This window comes from Carcharhinus amblyrhynchos, chromosome 1, assembly GCF_965287045.1.
Source record: "Carcharhinus amblyrhynchos chromosome 1, sCarAmb.v2.hapA, whole genome shotgun sequence".
Taxonomy (NCBI): domain Eukaryota; kingdom Metazoa; phylum Chordata; class Chondrichthyes; order Carcharhiniformes; family Carcharhinidae; genus Carcharhinus; species Carcharhinus amblyrhynchos.
The window spans coordinates 162,687,207-162,706,451 of NC_137324.1; the positions used below are offsets into that span (position 1 = coordinate 162,687,207).

The window sequence follows — 19,245 nt, forward strand, 5'->3', positions numbered from 1 at the left end:
TGAGGGGTGACGTTATAGAGGTCTATAAAATAATGAGGGGCACAGATCAGCTAGATACCTTTTTCCCAAAGGTAGGGGATTCTAAAACTAGAGGGCATAGGTTTAAGATGAGAGGGGAGAGATACAAAAGTGTCCAGAGGGGCAATTTTTTCACACAGAGGGTGGTGAGTATCTGGAACAAGCTGCCAGGGGTAGTAGCAGAGGCGGGTACAATTTTATCTTTTAAAAAGCATTTAGATAGTTACATGGGCACAATGGGTATAGAGGGATATGGGTTAAATGTGGCTAATTGGGATTAGGTTAGGGGTTTTTAAAACAAAAGGTCAGCATGGACAAGTTGGGCCGAAAGGCCTGTTTCCATGCTATAAATCTCTATCATGGCCACCACTTTCATATCTGAAGTACTCAGGGAAAATTGTGCTACAACATTTATTCTTCACTTTTAAAGTTTCTGTTTTACTATAGGGTACAGGGAAATTGAGGTCTGGCAGTACAGTGGGAAGCATCCCTGCCTCTCAGACTGAAAGCTCTCGGTTCAAGTCCTACACCAATACTTGATGTCCAAGGAAGGTGCATTTTTAGTACGGCCAAACAGGTTGAATATAAACCTGCAAATCTTACCAGCACAGGCCAATGGCAGTGTTCTGGGAAGTCATGTGATGGAATGAAAGTGGGAACCTCTACCATTACTAATCATAGCTCCAGACTGCAATATGCATCTAAAATGTGTGTTGCCACAGCAACTCGGACACCTTGAGTGATCCGTAACACACCATCACAGAGAATTTGATAACACAGTAAAGTAACATGCATATATTTTGAACTACAGGATAGTCTGTTACCTACTGGTGCAATGCTAGGTTATTGAATTAAATATTTTATTTGTATTCACTTTTTTGTTTAGCATTTCACATTTTCACCCTCCTTGTCATAATACATACAATTTCTGGAATGCTCCATTGTACTTGGCAGTCTTTTATGCTGCAGGTCTTGCTTTTATTAATATATTCATGTAAATGTATTGGCTTGTGCCAGCTGAAACAAACATTTCCTGTACAAAAGTGACAGTGTTCCCCGAATTCCTTTTGTACAGATTGTACTACAAACACTTATACTACATGGAACAATGGCAAAATACTGCGGATGCTGGGAATCTGAAGTAAACGCAGGAACCCTCAACAGCTCGGGCAGTATCTGTGAAGACAGAAACAGAGTTAGGAATTCAGGTTGATGGCTTTTCATAGGAAACTGGAAGATGCTGGTGATGAACAGCTTTTAAGCAAGTAGAGAGAAAGGAGACCCTGTGATTAGGGCAAAGCAGAACAGTGACTAAATAACAACAAGGATGAGATAGTGCGGCAAAAAGGAGATGATAATGGGGTAAACACATAGATCAGTCCAGAAGACTTGTGAACAGTTACAAAACATCCAAAAGAAAATAGAAGCAGTAGCGACAATTAAGATCTAAAGCTGTTATCTCAATATTAAAAGGTTAGAAGGCTGCAATCTGCCTAGTGTAAAAATTGAGAGGCAGTTCCTCAATCTCATGTTGAGCTTCACTGGAACATGGTAGAAGACTGAGGTGAGACAAAGAATGCAGATTCAGTGGAGATGTTCAGCAAAATGATCATCCATAGCTATGTTGCACTTATTAGACTGAGCAGCAATATTGGAAAAGACATTTGTATTATTGTTTTGTTTGGTTAGCAAACCATGGTATGGAATGGGCATGATTCTGGTAAAGAGTACCCCAACAAGAAAAAAGTACATGTAGCTTGGCAAGTGTTAATGCTAAGGGAAACACTGGTATGTACTTGGACACTGCAGATGTTTAACCAATTAAAACGTTCAGCTTTCCTGCATATCACACTTGCAATTAAAATCTCTCGGCACGGTGGCATAGTGGTTAGCACTGCTGCCTCACAGCGTCAGGAACCCGGGTTCAATTCCAGCCTTGGGTAACGGTGTGGAGTTTTTGCAGGTTCTCCCTGTGTCTGCATGGGTTTCCTCTGGGTGCTCCAATTTCCTCCCACAGTCCAAAGATTAGGGTTAGGTTGATTGGCCATGCTAAATTTACCCGAGTGTCAGGGGGATTAACAGCATAAATGAGGGTTACAGGAATAAGGCCTGGGTGGGACTTTGGGTGGTACAGACTTGATGGCCCAAATGGCCTCCTTCTTTACTTTAGGGATTCTATGATTACAGTGGCTCAGAATTTTCTCACAGTCAGAATCGTTTATTGAAGCAGCAGTAAAATACTGTGGATGCTGGAATTTGAAAGATGAACAGAAAACACTCAGCAGGTCTGGCAACATCTGGAGAGGGAGAAGCAGAGTTCATGTTTCAAGTCAGTGACCTCTCATTGGAATGATTTATTGTTTCTCTCTCCTCAGATGCATACCACAACTGCTGGGTATTTCCAACATTTTCTGTTTTTATTCCTGATCAGTGGAAACATTGGCCTGGATTTAGTGCCAGTGACAGACGTCCCCCACCTCCCCTCCGATAGTTAGAGAACATGTAGAGAGCTGCTTCACTTCCATGGGGAAGGCACGTTGCGATTTAAGTTCCCTCCGATAAACTAGACAGACTTCAAGACATACGGAAGAACTGTTTGGGTCCCGTTAAATGCCTGAGCAACCTTCAACTAATAAATTCTGGTGGGCTGAAGGATAACTGCTCAAGTGGCTCATTTAAAAAAATTAATTCAAGAGGTGTGGGTGTCACTGGCTAGGCTAGCATCTATGCTCATTCCTAATTTCCTTTGAGAAAGTGGTGGCAAGCTGCTTTCTTGAACAACTGCAGTCCACATGGTGTGAGAACATCCACTGTACTGTTGGGGAGTTCCAGGATTTTAACACACAAACAATGAAAGAACACTGATATATTTCCAAGTCAGGATGATGCATGGCTTGGAGGGGAACTTGCAGGTGATGATGTTCCCATGTATCTACTGCCCTTGTCCTTCCAGGTTGTGGTGGTCATGTGTTTGGAAGGTGTGTCTAAGCAGCCTCAGTGGATTCCTGCAGTGCATCTTGTAGATGGTACATACTGCTGCTACTGTATGTCGATTGTGGAAGGAGTGAATATTTATGGGCGGGCGTAATCAAGTGGGCTTCTTTGTTCTGGACGTTGTCAAGCTTCTCGGGTGCTGTTGGAGTTGAACTCATCCAGGCAAGGAGAGAGTATCCCATCAGGCTTCTGATTTGTGCCTTGTAGATTGTGGACAGATTTTGGGGAGTCAGGAGACAATTCACCACAGGATTCCTAGCCTCTGACTTGTTCTTGAAGCCACAGTGTTTATATGTTTTTTATGGGTAATCCCACTGAGTTTCTGGTCAATAGTATCCCACCACCAGGGGCAGGATTCCACATCAGGCCCTTTCTACCCTCAACTTAATTGGAAAAAATTCTCTGACACACGAAGCTTGATGTGTGTATTCCTGCACAGGTTTCCAGCTCACACCAAGCTCATGACATCTTTGTCCCAGGGCAGCCTTCCACAGTTCAGACTGGGGCTATTTCCACACTGCTCTCTACCAATCTCTCCATTATGCTTACTCCAGTGGATTCCATTAAATACCATTCTTTTTTGCAGATTGCAGTCCTAGTTCTAAGGAATCGCTCAGCTAATAATGCCTGTTGTAGATAGTTTCTGAAGGAACAACTTTCTTTTCACGACAGGAAGTTGATAGTTATATGTCAGCGAGACAGCAGGGCACTGACTGGAGCCTGACTGGAATTCTCCTTATTTTTGGAGCGATAATTACACTTCAACAATGGAAAGAAACAGAAATGATTGTTTTCTTTGGTAGGATTAATTTTCTCTTTTCTATTCTAGTGTTTTCCATAATCACCCTCGATATGAGAGAATTGGAAAATTCTGCCAGAATAATGAGTGATTAGCAGTACAGCACCATGTCTTGAATTACGTGCTGGTGGTAGTGAACATAAAACAATTCCAAGAACAAAAGACTAATCTAATGTACCCATCAGATTCCCATATTTTTCTTGTATAGGATGTATGGTTTGTTTCCATCTGATACAAATTAGCGTTTCAGGCCAGAATGTTGGTGGGTAATAAGTTTATACATCATGTCAAAGATTATATTACATAGTCCTTCCAAAATCTCCTCATCTGCAAATAGCTCATTTGAAAATGGTCAATGAATAGTCTGCTGAACAGAAAAAAATATAAGCCTCAGATTATGTATACCAAGATTTGAAAGACAAAAACAGCAATCAAGGCAAGCTAACCACTGCTTGATCCCAGGGGCAGACTTCCATAGTTCAGACTGGGGCTGTTCCCATTGCTTTCCCATAACTGAATTCAAGCTGAAATCCTCGAAATATTCCAAGCGATGACTAAGACAGAAAAGCAATTCAATAATATTCTAGAAATTGTATAAGAAAATGCTAAGTAATTTAACATGTTAAAAATAAAAGTAACACTGTACGTGGGAAGAAAACCAAAATTAAATAATATACAAATGAGAAATAACCGTCCTGCCCGCCATGGAAATTGTAGCGTACAAGGGACGGGCGGTGGAAAAGTCCATTGACCTAAGGCTGGATTTTCCGGTTTCAAGGCGAATGTGACTGGAAAATCCCGCTCAATGTGTTAATGGAGGAGTGGTTTCTTTGTGTTTTTAGAAGTTACACCAATTTTTTGTAGTGCAAAAGGTTAGATTATTTTTTATGCTTATTACAGAGGATCACATGGGATTAACAGGCCATTTGGTCCAACCAGTTCAATGTTTATGTTCTACTCATTCCTCTCCAATTCTTCTTTATCTAAATCCATCTTCACAAATCCCACTCCCTTCTCCTTCATACACTTGTCTAACTTCCCCTTAAATGTATTCATTTTAATCACTCCAAGTGGTAATGAGTTCTACATTCTTTGGATAAGTAAGTTTCTTCTGAATTTACCCAAATTCACTACTGGATGTTTGTTGGTAACAATCTCATTTGCTTTGAGTTATTCTCCTCCCGACAAGAGTAAATATTTTGTTCCTTTCCTTTATCTCATCCCTTGCACTGGCACTTTTAGCACTGGAGCAAAGTTTGGTGCATCAAAGGACTATGAATTTTTCAATGAAAAAGCTGGGATCAACAAAACAAAAAAATAGAAAAATTATCACATCAATGTTAACTTAGGAACAACCTGAGACTTAGTAAAGAGTTGCTTGTTTCAAGAATTTAATTGAGTAAATTTGTCACTACAATATAATCATTTAGCTATTCCCAAGTGGAAAAGGTGAAACTGATTCTTTAAACAATTGTCACAATCTGGTAGAGCATGGAAAACCTACTTAGCCTTTAACTTACAGCTCTTTTTGCGTGCAATCACAATGGGCAAGGTCAACGACTGATTGTATCAAAATGGTATCTCTGCAAGCTGTAACTAGCTTTCATCTACTCATAACAAATATTTGTGAATATCTGCAGGCTTTATTATTTCAATAGTAATGTAATATATTACAAAACCTTATGTCATGGCCTTGTAATGGTAATTTTAATCCAACAAAATGGAAAGAAAATTCTGGAAGATGTTTTAACCAGTATCATATTCTACAAGTGATCCCTTTAGTTTCAAAATTTTAGATTGTGCCTTTTCCTAATTGCTCGAATAAGCAAATGTTGAATTGCAGGGCAGCAATATTTCATTTAATTTCATATATCGGCCTAACTTGTGTTTCTCCTCAATTATCATCAGCCAATTAATGTCTTTAAGTTATCTTCCTCCCACTTTTGAAAATCTCCTCACACCACTCATTTAAGGAGTGGTCTCTAAGTATTACTTAATAATAAGTACAGTAAGTTGTCTCACAACACCAAGTTAAAGTCCAACAGGTTTATTTGGTAGCATGAGCTTTCAGAGCACCCGCTCCTTCATCAGGTGAATGCCGCATAAGTGCGATTGCACTAGAGAGGCAAAGGAGATTCACCAGGATGTTGCCTGTGTTGGAGTATATCAGCTATGAAGAGAGGCTGGTTAAGCTGGGGTCGTTTTCCTTAGAGCAGAGAAGGCTGAGAGAGGATCTCATCGAGGTGTATAAAATTACGAGGGACATAGATAGGGTAGAAAAAAAGCAACTTTTCCTCTTAGTAGAGGGGTCAATAGCCAGGGGACATAGGTTTAAGGTAAGGGGCAGGAGATTTAGAAGGGATTTGAGGAAAATCTTTTTCACCTAGAGGATGGTGGGAATCTGGAACTCACTGCCTGAAAGGGTGATAGAGGCAGGAACATTTAAGAGGTATTTAGATAACCACTTGAAACGACGTAGTGTACAATGCTATGGACCAAGTGCTGGAAAATAGGATTAGAATAGATAGGTGCTTAATGACCAGTGTAGATACAATAAGCTGAAGGATCTCTTTTTGTGCTGTAAAGCTCTATGGCCGGAATATTCTGGCTGTTCAGGCTAGCGGGATCTTCTGTTCCCACTGATGATGAACACCTGCCATGGCTTCCCAAGAAACACACCGCCAGGAGGCCAGAAAATCCCCTCTGTATGACTCCAATAAGCTGTAAATGGGTGTGTGAAAACAACACAGCATTTCTGTCAGCAGAATTCTCCGGTTTGATTGACTTTTGGCTGCTCTCCATAGAGCAGTCTGCTCTATGGAGAGCAGCCCGCAATGATACCTAACACTGGCAGGACTGGAAAATCCCAGCCTCTTATTTTCTGCTGTCCTATGGATTAGCATCCGATGTCCATAAATGGCATGGGATCAGATAACTTACTGCAGGGCAAATTATAAGTGCAAACATCCTAGCCCTCTGGGGCACCACAGCAGTTTGGGATCAGCACCACCAATGTTTGATTGGATGCAATTCACAACATGGAGTTTACACAACCTTGCCTCAAGATGCCTTACATTGAAAATACCATCAAATATAAAATAAGCTAAAAATATATGCCTAGATGTCCAAGTATAAAATTTAAAGCCTATTTTCCAAGTGACAATTGGATAAGTTGAATAAGGAAATATAAATGAAAAGTATTACGATTATGAAGAGTGAAATCATGGCACTTTAATCGGAGCTAATAAAATGTGCTTCAAAATTCTGTGCATCCTTTTATAAAACATAGGAGGAACTACTACACCAATTGTCTACTGCTTTGGGGTATACATAATTTATTTTGTAGCAGGAAGGCACCTGATCACATTAAAGGGAAAAATTTCATTGTAGTTTCCTCTACTAGATTTGATCAATGTAAAGGTCAAACATTTGGTCTGTGGCATCTCGTAACTCAATGTGTGCTCCGAGCATAAAGATTTTCAGCCTAATCAAATATTTAGATACTGCAGACAGAAAGACAAATAACCAATAAATCTTTGTACTTACAAGTCAGGTTGTTGCCCCTTCTTTAATTGTTCTTTCGGTATGGGGTATAGAGCCTCATAAGCTCTGTTATCGCCAGAGCCATGAATTGCATAGGCATTAAATTTGTCAATGCCAGGGGGGAAATAGCTCCAAGGGAGAAGTGCTTTGCCTTCCCAGTTTCGTTCGCGAATTGTACAGTCATATTTTAAATCAAGTTCTTTCTAATGTGAAGGAAAAACAATTAATAGTTTCACGTTTTTGAGTCCTAAACTAATCTAGGAATGCAGTTGCAAATGCACTGTTAAAATCTGAATCTTAAAAATTCTATCAGCAAATAAAGTGAAAGTAATAATTAACATGTAGACAAATATTCAAAATGAGAAACAACATGACCTATAGTAGTTAAAGCCCAATCAGGGTAAACACTTCTATAAATGCAACTGAAGGTGCATTAAGAGAGGTGGAAACTGTAGCTGGGAAATAGGATAGAAATGAGAAAATTGTCTTTTTGCCCAGACATCTGTGTTTAACTTGCATCCAGCCTTATTGGATAGAACTTAGTCTCCTCCTGCTGTCTGTGAGGGTCTCAGGAATACAAAATTCCAGGTCTTGGTCAACATAAGACAGCAGCCCCTATTATTCAGTGTTAAGTGACAGTCTCAGTCAGAAAGCCCAAAGGCCAGTTGATGTGTAAAATGTCACACTAGTACTATCAGGGAAGAGACTGCTCTTCTGAGGTTGGAATGGGATAGAAAATCCCTTGAACATTTGATGACTCTTTGGTTTTAAAATGCCACATCTTATAACAATCAAACCACTCAGACTTCCTTGAGGCAGACTTCAAAACAGGACATATGATCCTCTTCATTTACCCTAAACTTAAAGCTGCAGCCCCAAAATAAAATGATCTTAATAACTTCATAATTGTAACAACATGGACATGTTACTGGGGATGCCTTGCAAACATTGACACGTTGCCAGGAATACCCTACACATCTTGACAAAGGCTAGGAGACTTTATTCTAACTTGTAAAAAAAAAGTGAATCACAGAAGATAGTGGTTGGAGATATCCTAAACACACCTTATAATGAATAGCTTTATATTTTCCTACACTTGCTGCTCATTGGCAATCTGCCACAGTGGTGAAAATGTACAGTTTGGCAGCACCAAAGAAGCTCATCTTGATTACCACAAAACTCACCCATTAAGAATCTAGGTTCTGAAACTCCCTACATGTTCTTTCAGCCTTCCACTGCAAGTACAGCACATTAGGCAAATGCTCAGAAAATCTGCATCAACATTCATTTATACCATTTATTCACAAGTTCCTCTGAACTCATACCAAACTTACCATGGGATGTCAGCAAAGTCCCTGTGGAATTTCAGGGTCATAGAACTTGTAAGGAGGATTTATGCATGCAAGCTTTATAAATAAACCAATTTGCTAGTCAACAGCTATAATACGAATCATCAAATATTTTCTGTAATAACTTACCTTCCATGCTTTTCTTTTCCCAGCAAGCAATAGTACTAAGTGTTGTCCATGTCTAACAACGGTAAAACAGAGAGGATGATGTTAATTCTGAAACCAAACTACAACACAAGAAGAAACTGGACACTATGAAGCAAGGCTGACATGGAAAAAGAACGGGACTAGAGTTCTGAAGCAACTATTTTGCCCAGAGGAAACACTTCCTTAGAGGGAGGAAAGACAATTTAAGACTTTTTTTTCACAAATTATCAGCAACAGCTAGTAAGACCAGTGCATGAGATGAGGAACTTTAAAAAAAAGAAAAACAGTTTCAAACAGAGGGGCATGAATAAGTAAGTCTAGGCAACAAAATACCTTTGACTTACGGTACATGTATATATTTTAACCAAATGAACTAACTAAAGCTTAGGTGCATACCAAAAGGATTTTGATGGAATATTAGGGATTGTAAAATATTATGACAAAGAATGCATGTTTTATAACATAGAGATTTTAAACAATCTACTGCGTTAAAGAGTGATGAAGAAATTTTCCAATACTTACGGGCAAAGTTCCACTTCAAGGTACAGTTCTTTGCTGCTATTCAAGAAAAATGCTTCTACAACTGTTAAACATGAAATATGAAAAGCTTAAGGTCTTAGGAAACAATTTTCAAATTATCATGCTACTTTCCTAAACTACCAAAGCTGTTTTTTGGCATGACGTCAACTTTGGAGGCAGGAGTTTTATTCAGTGTCCAGAGCCCCCAGTTTCCACAGTCACCCATTTAAAAAAAATTCCGAAGCAGGGCATGTTATTTCAGTATGATTAGTTAGATATTTTACTACATTCTTCAGCCTAAAGTGCTTTTGTCCTGAAAGTGTAAACTAATAGCAGGTTGTCTGGGAATGGGACCTTAGTGAGCAACAAAATCAACAGGGTTTAGAAAGAAAAATGAAGGTGGGGAAAGAAAGATTGGATTAAGGGGTAACACAGTGGCACAGTGGTTAGCATTGCTGCCTTATAGCGCCAGGGACCCAGGAGTCTGTGTGGAGTTTGCACATTTTTCCCATGTCTATGTCGGTTTCCTCTGGGGGCTCCGGTTGCCTCCCGTATTCCAAAGATGTGGGGGTTAGGTAGATTGGGCATGCTAAAAATTGCCCCTTAGTGACTAGCTAGGGTAAATAAGTGGGGTTAAGGAGATAGGGCCTGCGTGGGATTGGGGTTGATGCAGACACAAGGCACCAAATGGCATCCTTTTGCACTGAAGGGATTCGATGTAAGAGAGAAAAAGCAGACAGTAAGGAAAAGAAACATTCTTTAAATATTATATTTTTAAAATCTCCAAAACTAATTAATTACATGTAAGAGTAAGACTCCACACTTTTAACTTTTCCACTTTCAGGGCTGGAGTTGATTGTCATCCTTAACAGTTATCAAGCTGTTACTGAACTTAACGTTCTGTGGCAAATTTAATGGCCAATGTATGTGCAAATGCAGCAACTTCATGAAACTCACGGAGGAAATTTAATGCGAGATGACATTTTTACAAGTCACACTCTTGAAACAGTGTCTTGATAAATGTTGCCTGACCTGCTGAGTGTTTCTAATACTTTCTGTTTTTGCTTCTTTATTTTTCAAGTACTGAATCAGGCAGTGAATAGGAAAGTAGGAGTATCTATTAACAATTGCAAGTGAACCAACAGGAGGGCTGTTACAAATGGCATCAGTGCCTCTGCCTTGCTGAAGGGAGTACAGACCAATGTTCCCATTGCAGTGACTGAGCATAGGTAAATGTACATAGATGTGGCGAGAGTATTGGATTCATTTGGTTGTGATTCCTATTAGCGTTCATTAGCTTCTATGTTCACATTGGAACAATACCCAGCCAGGTGAGACAGCTAAGGGACCAGGTGGCCAGCATCAGTGGAATTATAATTCACAGGTATCAGTGTAGTTAGGTGAAAAGAAAACCAACTGTCTGAAGTGAAACAAATCTTGACTAGCCAGCCTTGCACTTTCTTCCAAACTTTCAAAAAGATGGTCAGTAAGTGCATCTATGTGTACACATCCCTTGATTAACATTGACTCTTGTAATTTCACTACTTCCTGTTTTATATATGAAGGGGTGCTTTATCATTTTGGTGGAAAGCCAACTAGAGGTGCAGTGGAAGTTGTGATCAATTTTAAGGACCAACCTTCATTTAAGTAGAAATGGCAAGCTGTTCACCCCAAATATACATCCTAATAAAGCTCCAGATTTGGACTGACACAATACAGTGGCAAAGCTTTTTCTTGGAGATAAGTCCACTCAATAACTAAATGTTAAATTGTTTTTTGCTTTGAGCTTACCTCTTTATGTTAAGCAATGGTGATAAAATTCTTTCCATTATAAATAAAAGCAGAATAGTTGATGAACACATTACAGATGGGAAAGCTGCATTGCAATTCTATCTGCTATTCATCCAGCATGATTACAATAAATATGCAAATCAATTTTTCCACTGCTCGAAAAGTATGGCAGCAATTCACATGAAGGTACAATTAAGTGTTGTTAACAAACACAATGAGCTGGAAATAGCCCTCTTGACCTCAATAAGGTACATTAGAAGATCCTGCCTGGAATTTGAATCAAAACCTGCATGCAAATGCAGAAAGTACATAGACAAAGAAGAATAAATACAATTATTGCACTTTTAGCAAATATTGTTTGAAACAGAATAAAATAAAACGTGAACCAAAGAATTTGACGAAAGAAGAACAAACAAAGCCTGTTTCTTATTTAGGTTTTATAATATCATTGGTAAATATTATATCTTACTTGTGATGGCCTATAATGTTCAATATCAGTCATTTTTTTTGCCTTGGGTTTGCAATACAAGTACATATTTAATCTAATTATCATAGATCTAACTATCATAAATCTAACAAATAGATCATGAACTCTATCACATTCTGACGGTTAGTCCAGAAGTGCGTATTTCCTAAGTTTATAGTGCCACCTGAATCCGGAAATATTGTATAGATAAGTAATCTTGACTAAAGCTACACACAAATTCTCACAAGTTTAATTAACTTCAGCAATGCTTTAATATCAAGTGTGGTCTCTTTGATTACCAATGTTACTTTGCTGGCAGAAATCTGCTAATACCACATATTATCAATCATATCACAAAAAACTGCAGTCACCAACATTTTCCTAAGGAGTAAAAAAGATTTGTGCATATGCAAAACATTCTGCTCCACTGGAAGGCATTATTAAACAATGAGGTGTTTTTCTCTAAGTTCTATTGGAAGATCAATTCTTTACTGAAACATGAAGACTTTACTGAACAACATATGTTAATATTAATGTCCTCAAAATGTAACATTGATAAACAAAGATTAGTAAAGATTTAAATATATACACTGTCCTTATTGTAAGAGATCATGGAAGTTAAATTTTGTAATAATGTAGTACAATGAATATTATTTGACAAGCTATTATGCAGAACATGAAAGATTCAGGAATTAAACCTGACAAGAGACAGAACTGGCAAAGAAGTTATATTGAAGGGTTGAACCCCAGCATTGTTGGTTATTGGACAGCAGGATGGCAGAGAAAGAGGGGATGGAATTTTTTTCATACATGTGATTGGAAATCTTCCACATTATCTGAACTTTGATATCAATACCTGCTCCTTGGTCTGTTCCCCTATATCAGTTCTCACGTGTTTGCTTCCATGACTGTATGAACAGGTTCTACTCACAATTTCCGTGACTCAAAATCTCCCTCAATATCAGAATCTTATTGTCATTTTTGTGCTTTCTTTTCCAGTCGCTGCAAAATATATTACGTTTTGCGAAATTCCACCTTACTATATTACTCACATGCAACAAGGTTAAGTTAGAGTTGGAGCAGGATGAGTATAAAACAGCACAAAGAAATAAAACTAGACGTAACTAAAAACATACCAAATGACGTGAATACTATTGCATATTATTGTGATGATATGCCATAGAGCTCTTGGTTGATGTTTCCTTTCTATGATTACCATATACATTGACTTCCACGTAACATGCACATTTGGAGAAATTCTGAACAGTACAGTGGGAATACAGATAGTAATCAAAGAGGAATCCATCAATATTGTTCTGGTATACTTTCCAGTGCCTTCCATCTCCTGCAATAATATTCAGTGACTGTCCCAGCTATGTCACTGCTTAGAGTGACAGAACAGGGAAAAGGGGTGAATACTGGGGAGTGTTCTCTGCTAGTTTGTTTGAAAATAAGGCCAAAGTTTTGTGAGGACAGCAAAGAGAAAGGAATATTTAACATTAAAACTAAAATCTGCAGCTTGGACACAAAAGGAGTGAATTAACATTTATTCCCACTGTTAGCTAGGTGTTTACATTTTGAAAGTCATATTTCACAAAATTAGCACTTACTGTACCTTCAAAATCCCACAACTGGTTGTGAGGTTTCCCTCTTTCACCAACTGGAGCTGAAGGATCATTGAAGAAAGGCCCCTCTACCTCCATTAGCAAACCTTCATCATCTGGTTTAAATGACAGCGACATCCCCCTGTGGGTCACTGGTGAACTATCCCACGTTTTTGTAATTGTAAACATCATCTGGATAATATTTCAGTGGACTGAAAAAAGAAGTTTTACTTCATTGCTTGATTTAGTGCAGGTCAAACTTTAAAAAATATATGTATGACAACTAAATTAAAAACTGGTAAGTAGTCTATGTAAGCTACCCAATAATGGCATAGCTCAATGTATTGGATATTAATCTGCTGGTTGCTTCATCCGGTGACCTAACCAAGAACTGGGGAAATTTAACTCTTATCTTCTCATGCAAGTTCAGACAAATGCTGGACATGTCTGAGTTTGGGGTGAAACTAGGCATGTTGGATCCTACCTTTTATTCTTTATTTACAAATGTAGAGAGCAGCTATTGAAGAGTTATGGGGGCTGCTGGTGAACTTTTAACATTTATTAAACAAGATTAATTATAATACGGCACAGCTTCACAGAATCATAGAGTACCTACTGTGCAGAAGGAGGCCATTTGGCCCATCAAGTCTGCACAGACCACAATCCCATCCAGGCCCTATTCCCGTAACCCCCCATATTTATCCTGCTAATCCCCCTGCCACTAGGGTCAATTCAGTATGGCCAATCTACCTAACCCACACATCCTTGGACTGTGGGAGCAAACCCACACAGACACGGGGAGAATGTGCAAACTCCACAGAAATAGCGACCCGAGGCTGGAATTGAACCCAGGTCCCTGCCGCTGTGAGGCAACAGTGCTGACCACTGTGCCACTTTCATCCAAACCTATACCTTTTCCAATTATATAGAGTTACAAAATTTCTCTTCTCTCTAATGTTAACAGCACTTATACAGTCTATATAAACAAATAGATGTCCTCCGATCAGACACACCACACTCTAAAACCAAGGGCAGAATTCCCGTGGTGGGGAAGAGAACATGAAGTGTTTCCTACAGCAGAGGCTGGAGGGAGAGGATAGGGAACACCTGAGGGGATCACGAGGAGGTGGGAGTGAGGTCTGGATGTCACTGCATCATCAGAGGGCTGCCCATGATCAAACTTTGTTTTTGTTCAGCTTTGCCCCCCACTGCTGAACTGTCACTTGCTTGTCAGCCTAAAAATTGAGGCTGGCAAAGAGAAGCCCCTTAATTAGCTACTTAGGGGCCTTAAATGAGGCAAGGGAAGGCTTCCCATCCATCGCCCTGTCTGCTCAATGTAAAATTGCTACCAGATCATGTAGGTGAGAACCAGGAGGGAATCCCATCCATGCCATTTCATGCTCCCCCTGCCTCAGAACTCACCATGGGAGTGTAAAATTCTGGCCATGTTCTACAGTTTGTTCATTCTGCACCAGGTTTGCAAACCATTGTTGATATCTTCAATTTTGTGCACAAGGAACTTGACCTATCCTTTAATGTTGCCAAACCAGAACTCATATCAACCCATACCTGGTCAACAAATATTCCACCTTCCATTCATGTTGAAGGAGAAACTCTGGAATTTTTTGAACACTTCCAGCTCCTTGGCAGCCATCTATCTCAACTGGCCACCTGAGAGGCCTACTTGAAGAGAAGATCAGCTACGCCAGCTGAGCTGTCTCCGAATTACGGCAGTATTTGACACAAATGACCTACGCAAGTCAACCAAAGTTCTGATGCAAAACAGTTATAGTCATCATACATCTGTACTGCAATGAGACCTGGACTGTGTATCAGTGACACAGAAGACCACTGGAGAAGTTCCATCAACAATGCCTTCCCTGCATCCTCTGACTACAATGGAAGGACCATCACACAAACACTACTGTCCTTCTTGAAGCCAGTTCCACAAGCATTCAGGATAAATTGCAAAATTAATTTCAGTAGACTGAATGTTATTTTCAGATTGCCAAAAGCTGCCTCTCCTGCCAAGTCCTGTTTTATCAACTCTCAATGTTCCAGGGAAGGACAAGGAAAAGCTTCAAAATCACTCTGAAGCTCTCCTTGAAGTGTAGCAGCATTAACCATAATTACTGGGAAGAGCTTGCTAGCAATCATTCAAAGTGAAGACAACAAGCTGCACCACATTCTGAGTCACAGCATCTCAATGATGAAGCAGAGCAGTGGCAGTGAAGGGCAGAAAAGGAAAAGGAAACAGATTCTGCACTCGGGATCCTAACATCTTGTGGGAAGTCCTGCCTAATGTGGCCAAAGAATCAGCTTGTTCAGTCACATTAGGGGCACACAGTGGCACAGTGGTAGCACTGGTGCTTCACAGTGCCAGGGACCTGGGTTCAATTCCTGCCTCAGGTCACTGTCTGTGTGGAGTTTCACTTTCTCCCCGTGTCTATGTGGATTTCCTCCAGATCTCCGGTTTCCTCCCACAGTCCAAAGATGTGTGGGTTAGGTTGATTGGCTGTGCTAAATTGATCCTAGTGTCTGAGGGATTAGTAGGAAGAATGTGTAGCGTTACAGGAATAGAGCATGGGTAGGATTGTGGTTGGTACAGACTCGATGGGCTGAATGGCCTTCTCTACTGTACGGATTCTATGAATCTATGAAGATCCATGGTAGAAACTTGTGATCCTGAGTTAAGTCATCTTCAAATTGAGGGACAGCTGACACATGTTTAATGACAAAAGCATTATACCAGGGGTTTTGCAAATCTGAAATAAAATCAGAAAATACAGGAAATACTCAGCAAGTCAGGCAGCATCTGAGAAGAGAGAAACAAAGATAATGCTTCTTCCTGTTATCCTAGTCAACAATTATCCCTTAACCAATCTTTCCACAGATTATCTGGTCATTATCACAATTTGTGGTACCTTGTGTGAAAATTGGCTGCCACATCTATATTACAGTAGTGGTTGCAGAGCAATTCATTAATGTAAAGAGATCATGAAAAAGCTACATAAATGCAAGTCTTTCTTAAGAATTACACTGAGAAGATGTGAAATGTGTTTTGGTCTTCCTTATTTTCTACAGCAGTAGAAAGTTCTCACTATGTCCTGTGGCACATAAGACATGTCCAACCAGGTCGGCTTCATGATTCAGAACTCCTCCAGCTCATGAGCAAGACCTACTGCCATGATATAAAATGGACTGGATAAGAAAAAGGAAACAACTTTAGAAAGAGATAGCTCCAGCTTTGATTAGCCAAAGACCAAGTACTGTGAAAGGGAGAGTTAGCCACATGAAAGAGGCATTCAAAGGCACTCTCATGAGAACATGAATCAGCAAATTGGCATGGAGTAAGACAAGACTGCAACTTAGACATGTAGAACATCAGGAGAGTTGGTATTTATTTGCATGTTGTTCACCTATGAATTCGCACATATAGCTGAGGAAATTCAGGTTTCAGGTGGCAAATGCTGGAAAGCAGTATTTGGAGTTGGTGTATAAGGACATATGTCCAGGGTTTGGTGCTTACCATTTATTGTGATAGAAAGAAGAACATAATTGCTACAGAACTGGGGGTGGCACACGGTAGCACAGTGGTCAGCAATACTGCCTCACAGTTCCAGGGACCTGGGGTAGTGGTGGTGGGGGGATAAGGGGCAACTTTTCTGGAGACCCGGGGAGGGGGGGGGGGGGGGTGGTTTGCAGTGTGGGCAGGCAAGAGGTGGCTTCCCTAGAGACGAATGGCACACGGCTCGTGGGCACTGATCTGATAGCGGAGCAACTGACACCAAGCGAGCCTCACATAGCTTAATCCCAGAATTTCAAAACACACAACAATCATCCAGTGTCACTGCCAGCTGACAGCAATTCACCGGCAGCCTGGGCCACCCACACCCTCCACTAACCCCTTCCCCCACCGCATCTGCGCTCTTCTCCACCCCAGCTGGACTCAGAGCTTTTAAATCATCACTCAATGGCCCATTGCTGCCCCCTATTTAAGCCTCTTTTAGGGCAAACCAAATAAACCAACTCAAATTAACTCAGGGATAAAGTAAAAAGGGAGGCTCCCCAAAAGGAGGGGCAACAGCCCGAACAGAAGTACAAACGAAACTTAAAACATCAAATCAAAATGTGATTATCGGACTCTATAATGAACCCCAGTCTCAGTGGAAGGCATCAACTGCGTCCGTGGACACCACATGCTCCCTCCCCAGGGACACCTGGCCACAAACGTAGCCGCAGTAGAGGGGCAGACACGCAGGATGGATGACCCCCTCGATCGCCCACTGCCTGGACCTGTAAATGGCGAGTTTCTCCAGGCCCAGGAGCAGGTTCACGAGGAGGTCACCATCCCGACCTGCCCCTCTCCACACTAGCCCACAGATCAGGAGCATGGGACTGAAGTGCAAATAAAACATCAATAAAAGGTTCTTCAGGAAAACAAAAAGGGAGTGCAATCTAAAACACAAAACATAGACGTGGTCCACGGACTCCACAAGGCCATAGAAGGGGCAATCTTGGGTGTCTTTCGGGTCGTTCTTTCGGGTCAAACCAAGTAAACAAACTTAAATTACATTCGGACAAAGAAAAAGGGGGCGGCTCCCCAAAAGGAGGGGGAATGGCCCGAACAGAAACAAAAAGTACAAAGGAAACTTAAGACACGTCAAATCAAAATGTGATTGTCCGGGTCTATAAGGCACCTCAGCCCCTGCGGTGCCCAACGGGCATGGAGGGCCTCGACTGTGCCCATGGATACCGCATGCTCCCTCTCCAGGGACACCTGGCCGCGAACGTAGCCGCGGTAGAGGGGCAGACAGTCGGGATGGATGGCCCCATCGATCGCCCGCTGCCTGGACCTGTTGATGGCGCGTCTCGCCAGGCCCAGGAGTAGGTTCACGAGGAGGTCGGCATCCCTCCCCTCCCCTCTCTGCACCGGGTGTCCGTAGATCAGGAGCATGGGACTGAAATGCAAACAAAACATCAATAAAAGGTGCTTCAGAAAATCAAAAAGGGAGTGCAATCTATAACACGAAACATAGATGTGGTCCACGGACTCCACAAGGCCGTAGAAGGGACAATCTTGGGAGCCCGCATAACCTACGGTTGTATGGAACCGCTGCATGCATCACCCTCCACCCCCAGGTCCCCAAGATGATACAGGCAGATCTCTCCGTAGAGGGATCTCCACTGGGGACTTCCACTGCCCGACGGCAACAAGGCCTGCCAAGGTGTATCCGGGCGACGGGCAAGGATGCGGTAGTGGAAGGTGTGCAGCAGCAGCCCGTACAGGAAACGCCTCCGCGTGGTGGAAAAAGGCACAGAGGACATTGCCTCCTGTATAGATGGATTGGCCATGCCAAATTGCCCCTTGGTGTCAGGTGGATTAGCAGAGTAAATATGTGGGGATACGGGGATAGGGTTTGGGGGGGATTGTTGTTGGTGCAGATTCAATGGGACGAATGGCTTCCTTCTGCACGGCAGGAAACTGGAGCACCTGGAGGAAACCCATGCAGACACGGGGCGAATGTGCAAACTCCACACAGACGGGCCGAGATTCAGCCCGGATCCCTGGCGCTGTGAGGCAGCAGCTCCAACCACTGTGCCACCGTGCTGCCCACCTTTGGTTCTTTTGCCCATCGAGTCTGCACCAACTCTCTGACAAGAGAGTAAATAACAACAAATAAACTTAAAAACTTAGTTACACACACACATCTGACCAACCTACAACTGAGCAGAGAACTTCTTTATCGATTAACCAACTTACAATTGATCAGACTGTTCTGAAAAACTCTGCGAGTCAGAGTGCCACTGGGGAGGAGGGTGAAGTCCGGCGGGTGAGGGGGCGGTGGCAGTCCGCCGGCGGAACCAGAGTCGGGATTATTCTTTCCCCCCGGAAGGTTTAAACAGGAGGCAACAGTGAGCCGTTGGGCGGTGATTTAAAAAAGCTGCGAGTGGGGCGGCGGTGGAGAAGGCTGCAGCTGCGGACGGGGGGGAAAAAAAAGGGGGTTAGTGGTG

General features: G+C 41.5%; 1 protein-coding gene across 2 annotated transcripts; it reads right to left on the reverse strand.

Moving 5' to 3' along the window:
- Positions 1–851: 851 nt before the first annotated feature.
- On the reverse strand, positions 852–19,065 carry c1h4orf33 (chromosome 1 C4orf33 homolog). Of its 2 annotated transcripts, none has more exons than XM_080194551.1 (7): positions 18,995–19,065; positions 13,242–13,422; positions 9,373–9,433; positions 8,833–8,884; positions 7,358–7,557; positions 4,258–4,365; positions 852–1,194 (listed from the first exon to the last, which is right to left on the reverse strand). In XM_080194551.1, coding segments are annotated over exons 2-7 (603 nt in total). In that variant the 5' UTR covers positions 18,995–19,065; the 3' UTR covers positions 852–1,193. The 2 variants fall into 2 exon arrangements, with proteins under 2 accessions (XP_080050677.1, XP_080050668.1); XM_080194542.1 differs by having other exon boundaries at positions 853–1,194; positions 13,242–13,442; positions 18,995–19,064.
- Positions 19,066–19,245: the final 180 nt, after the last annotated feature.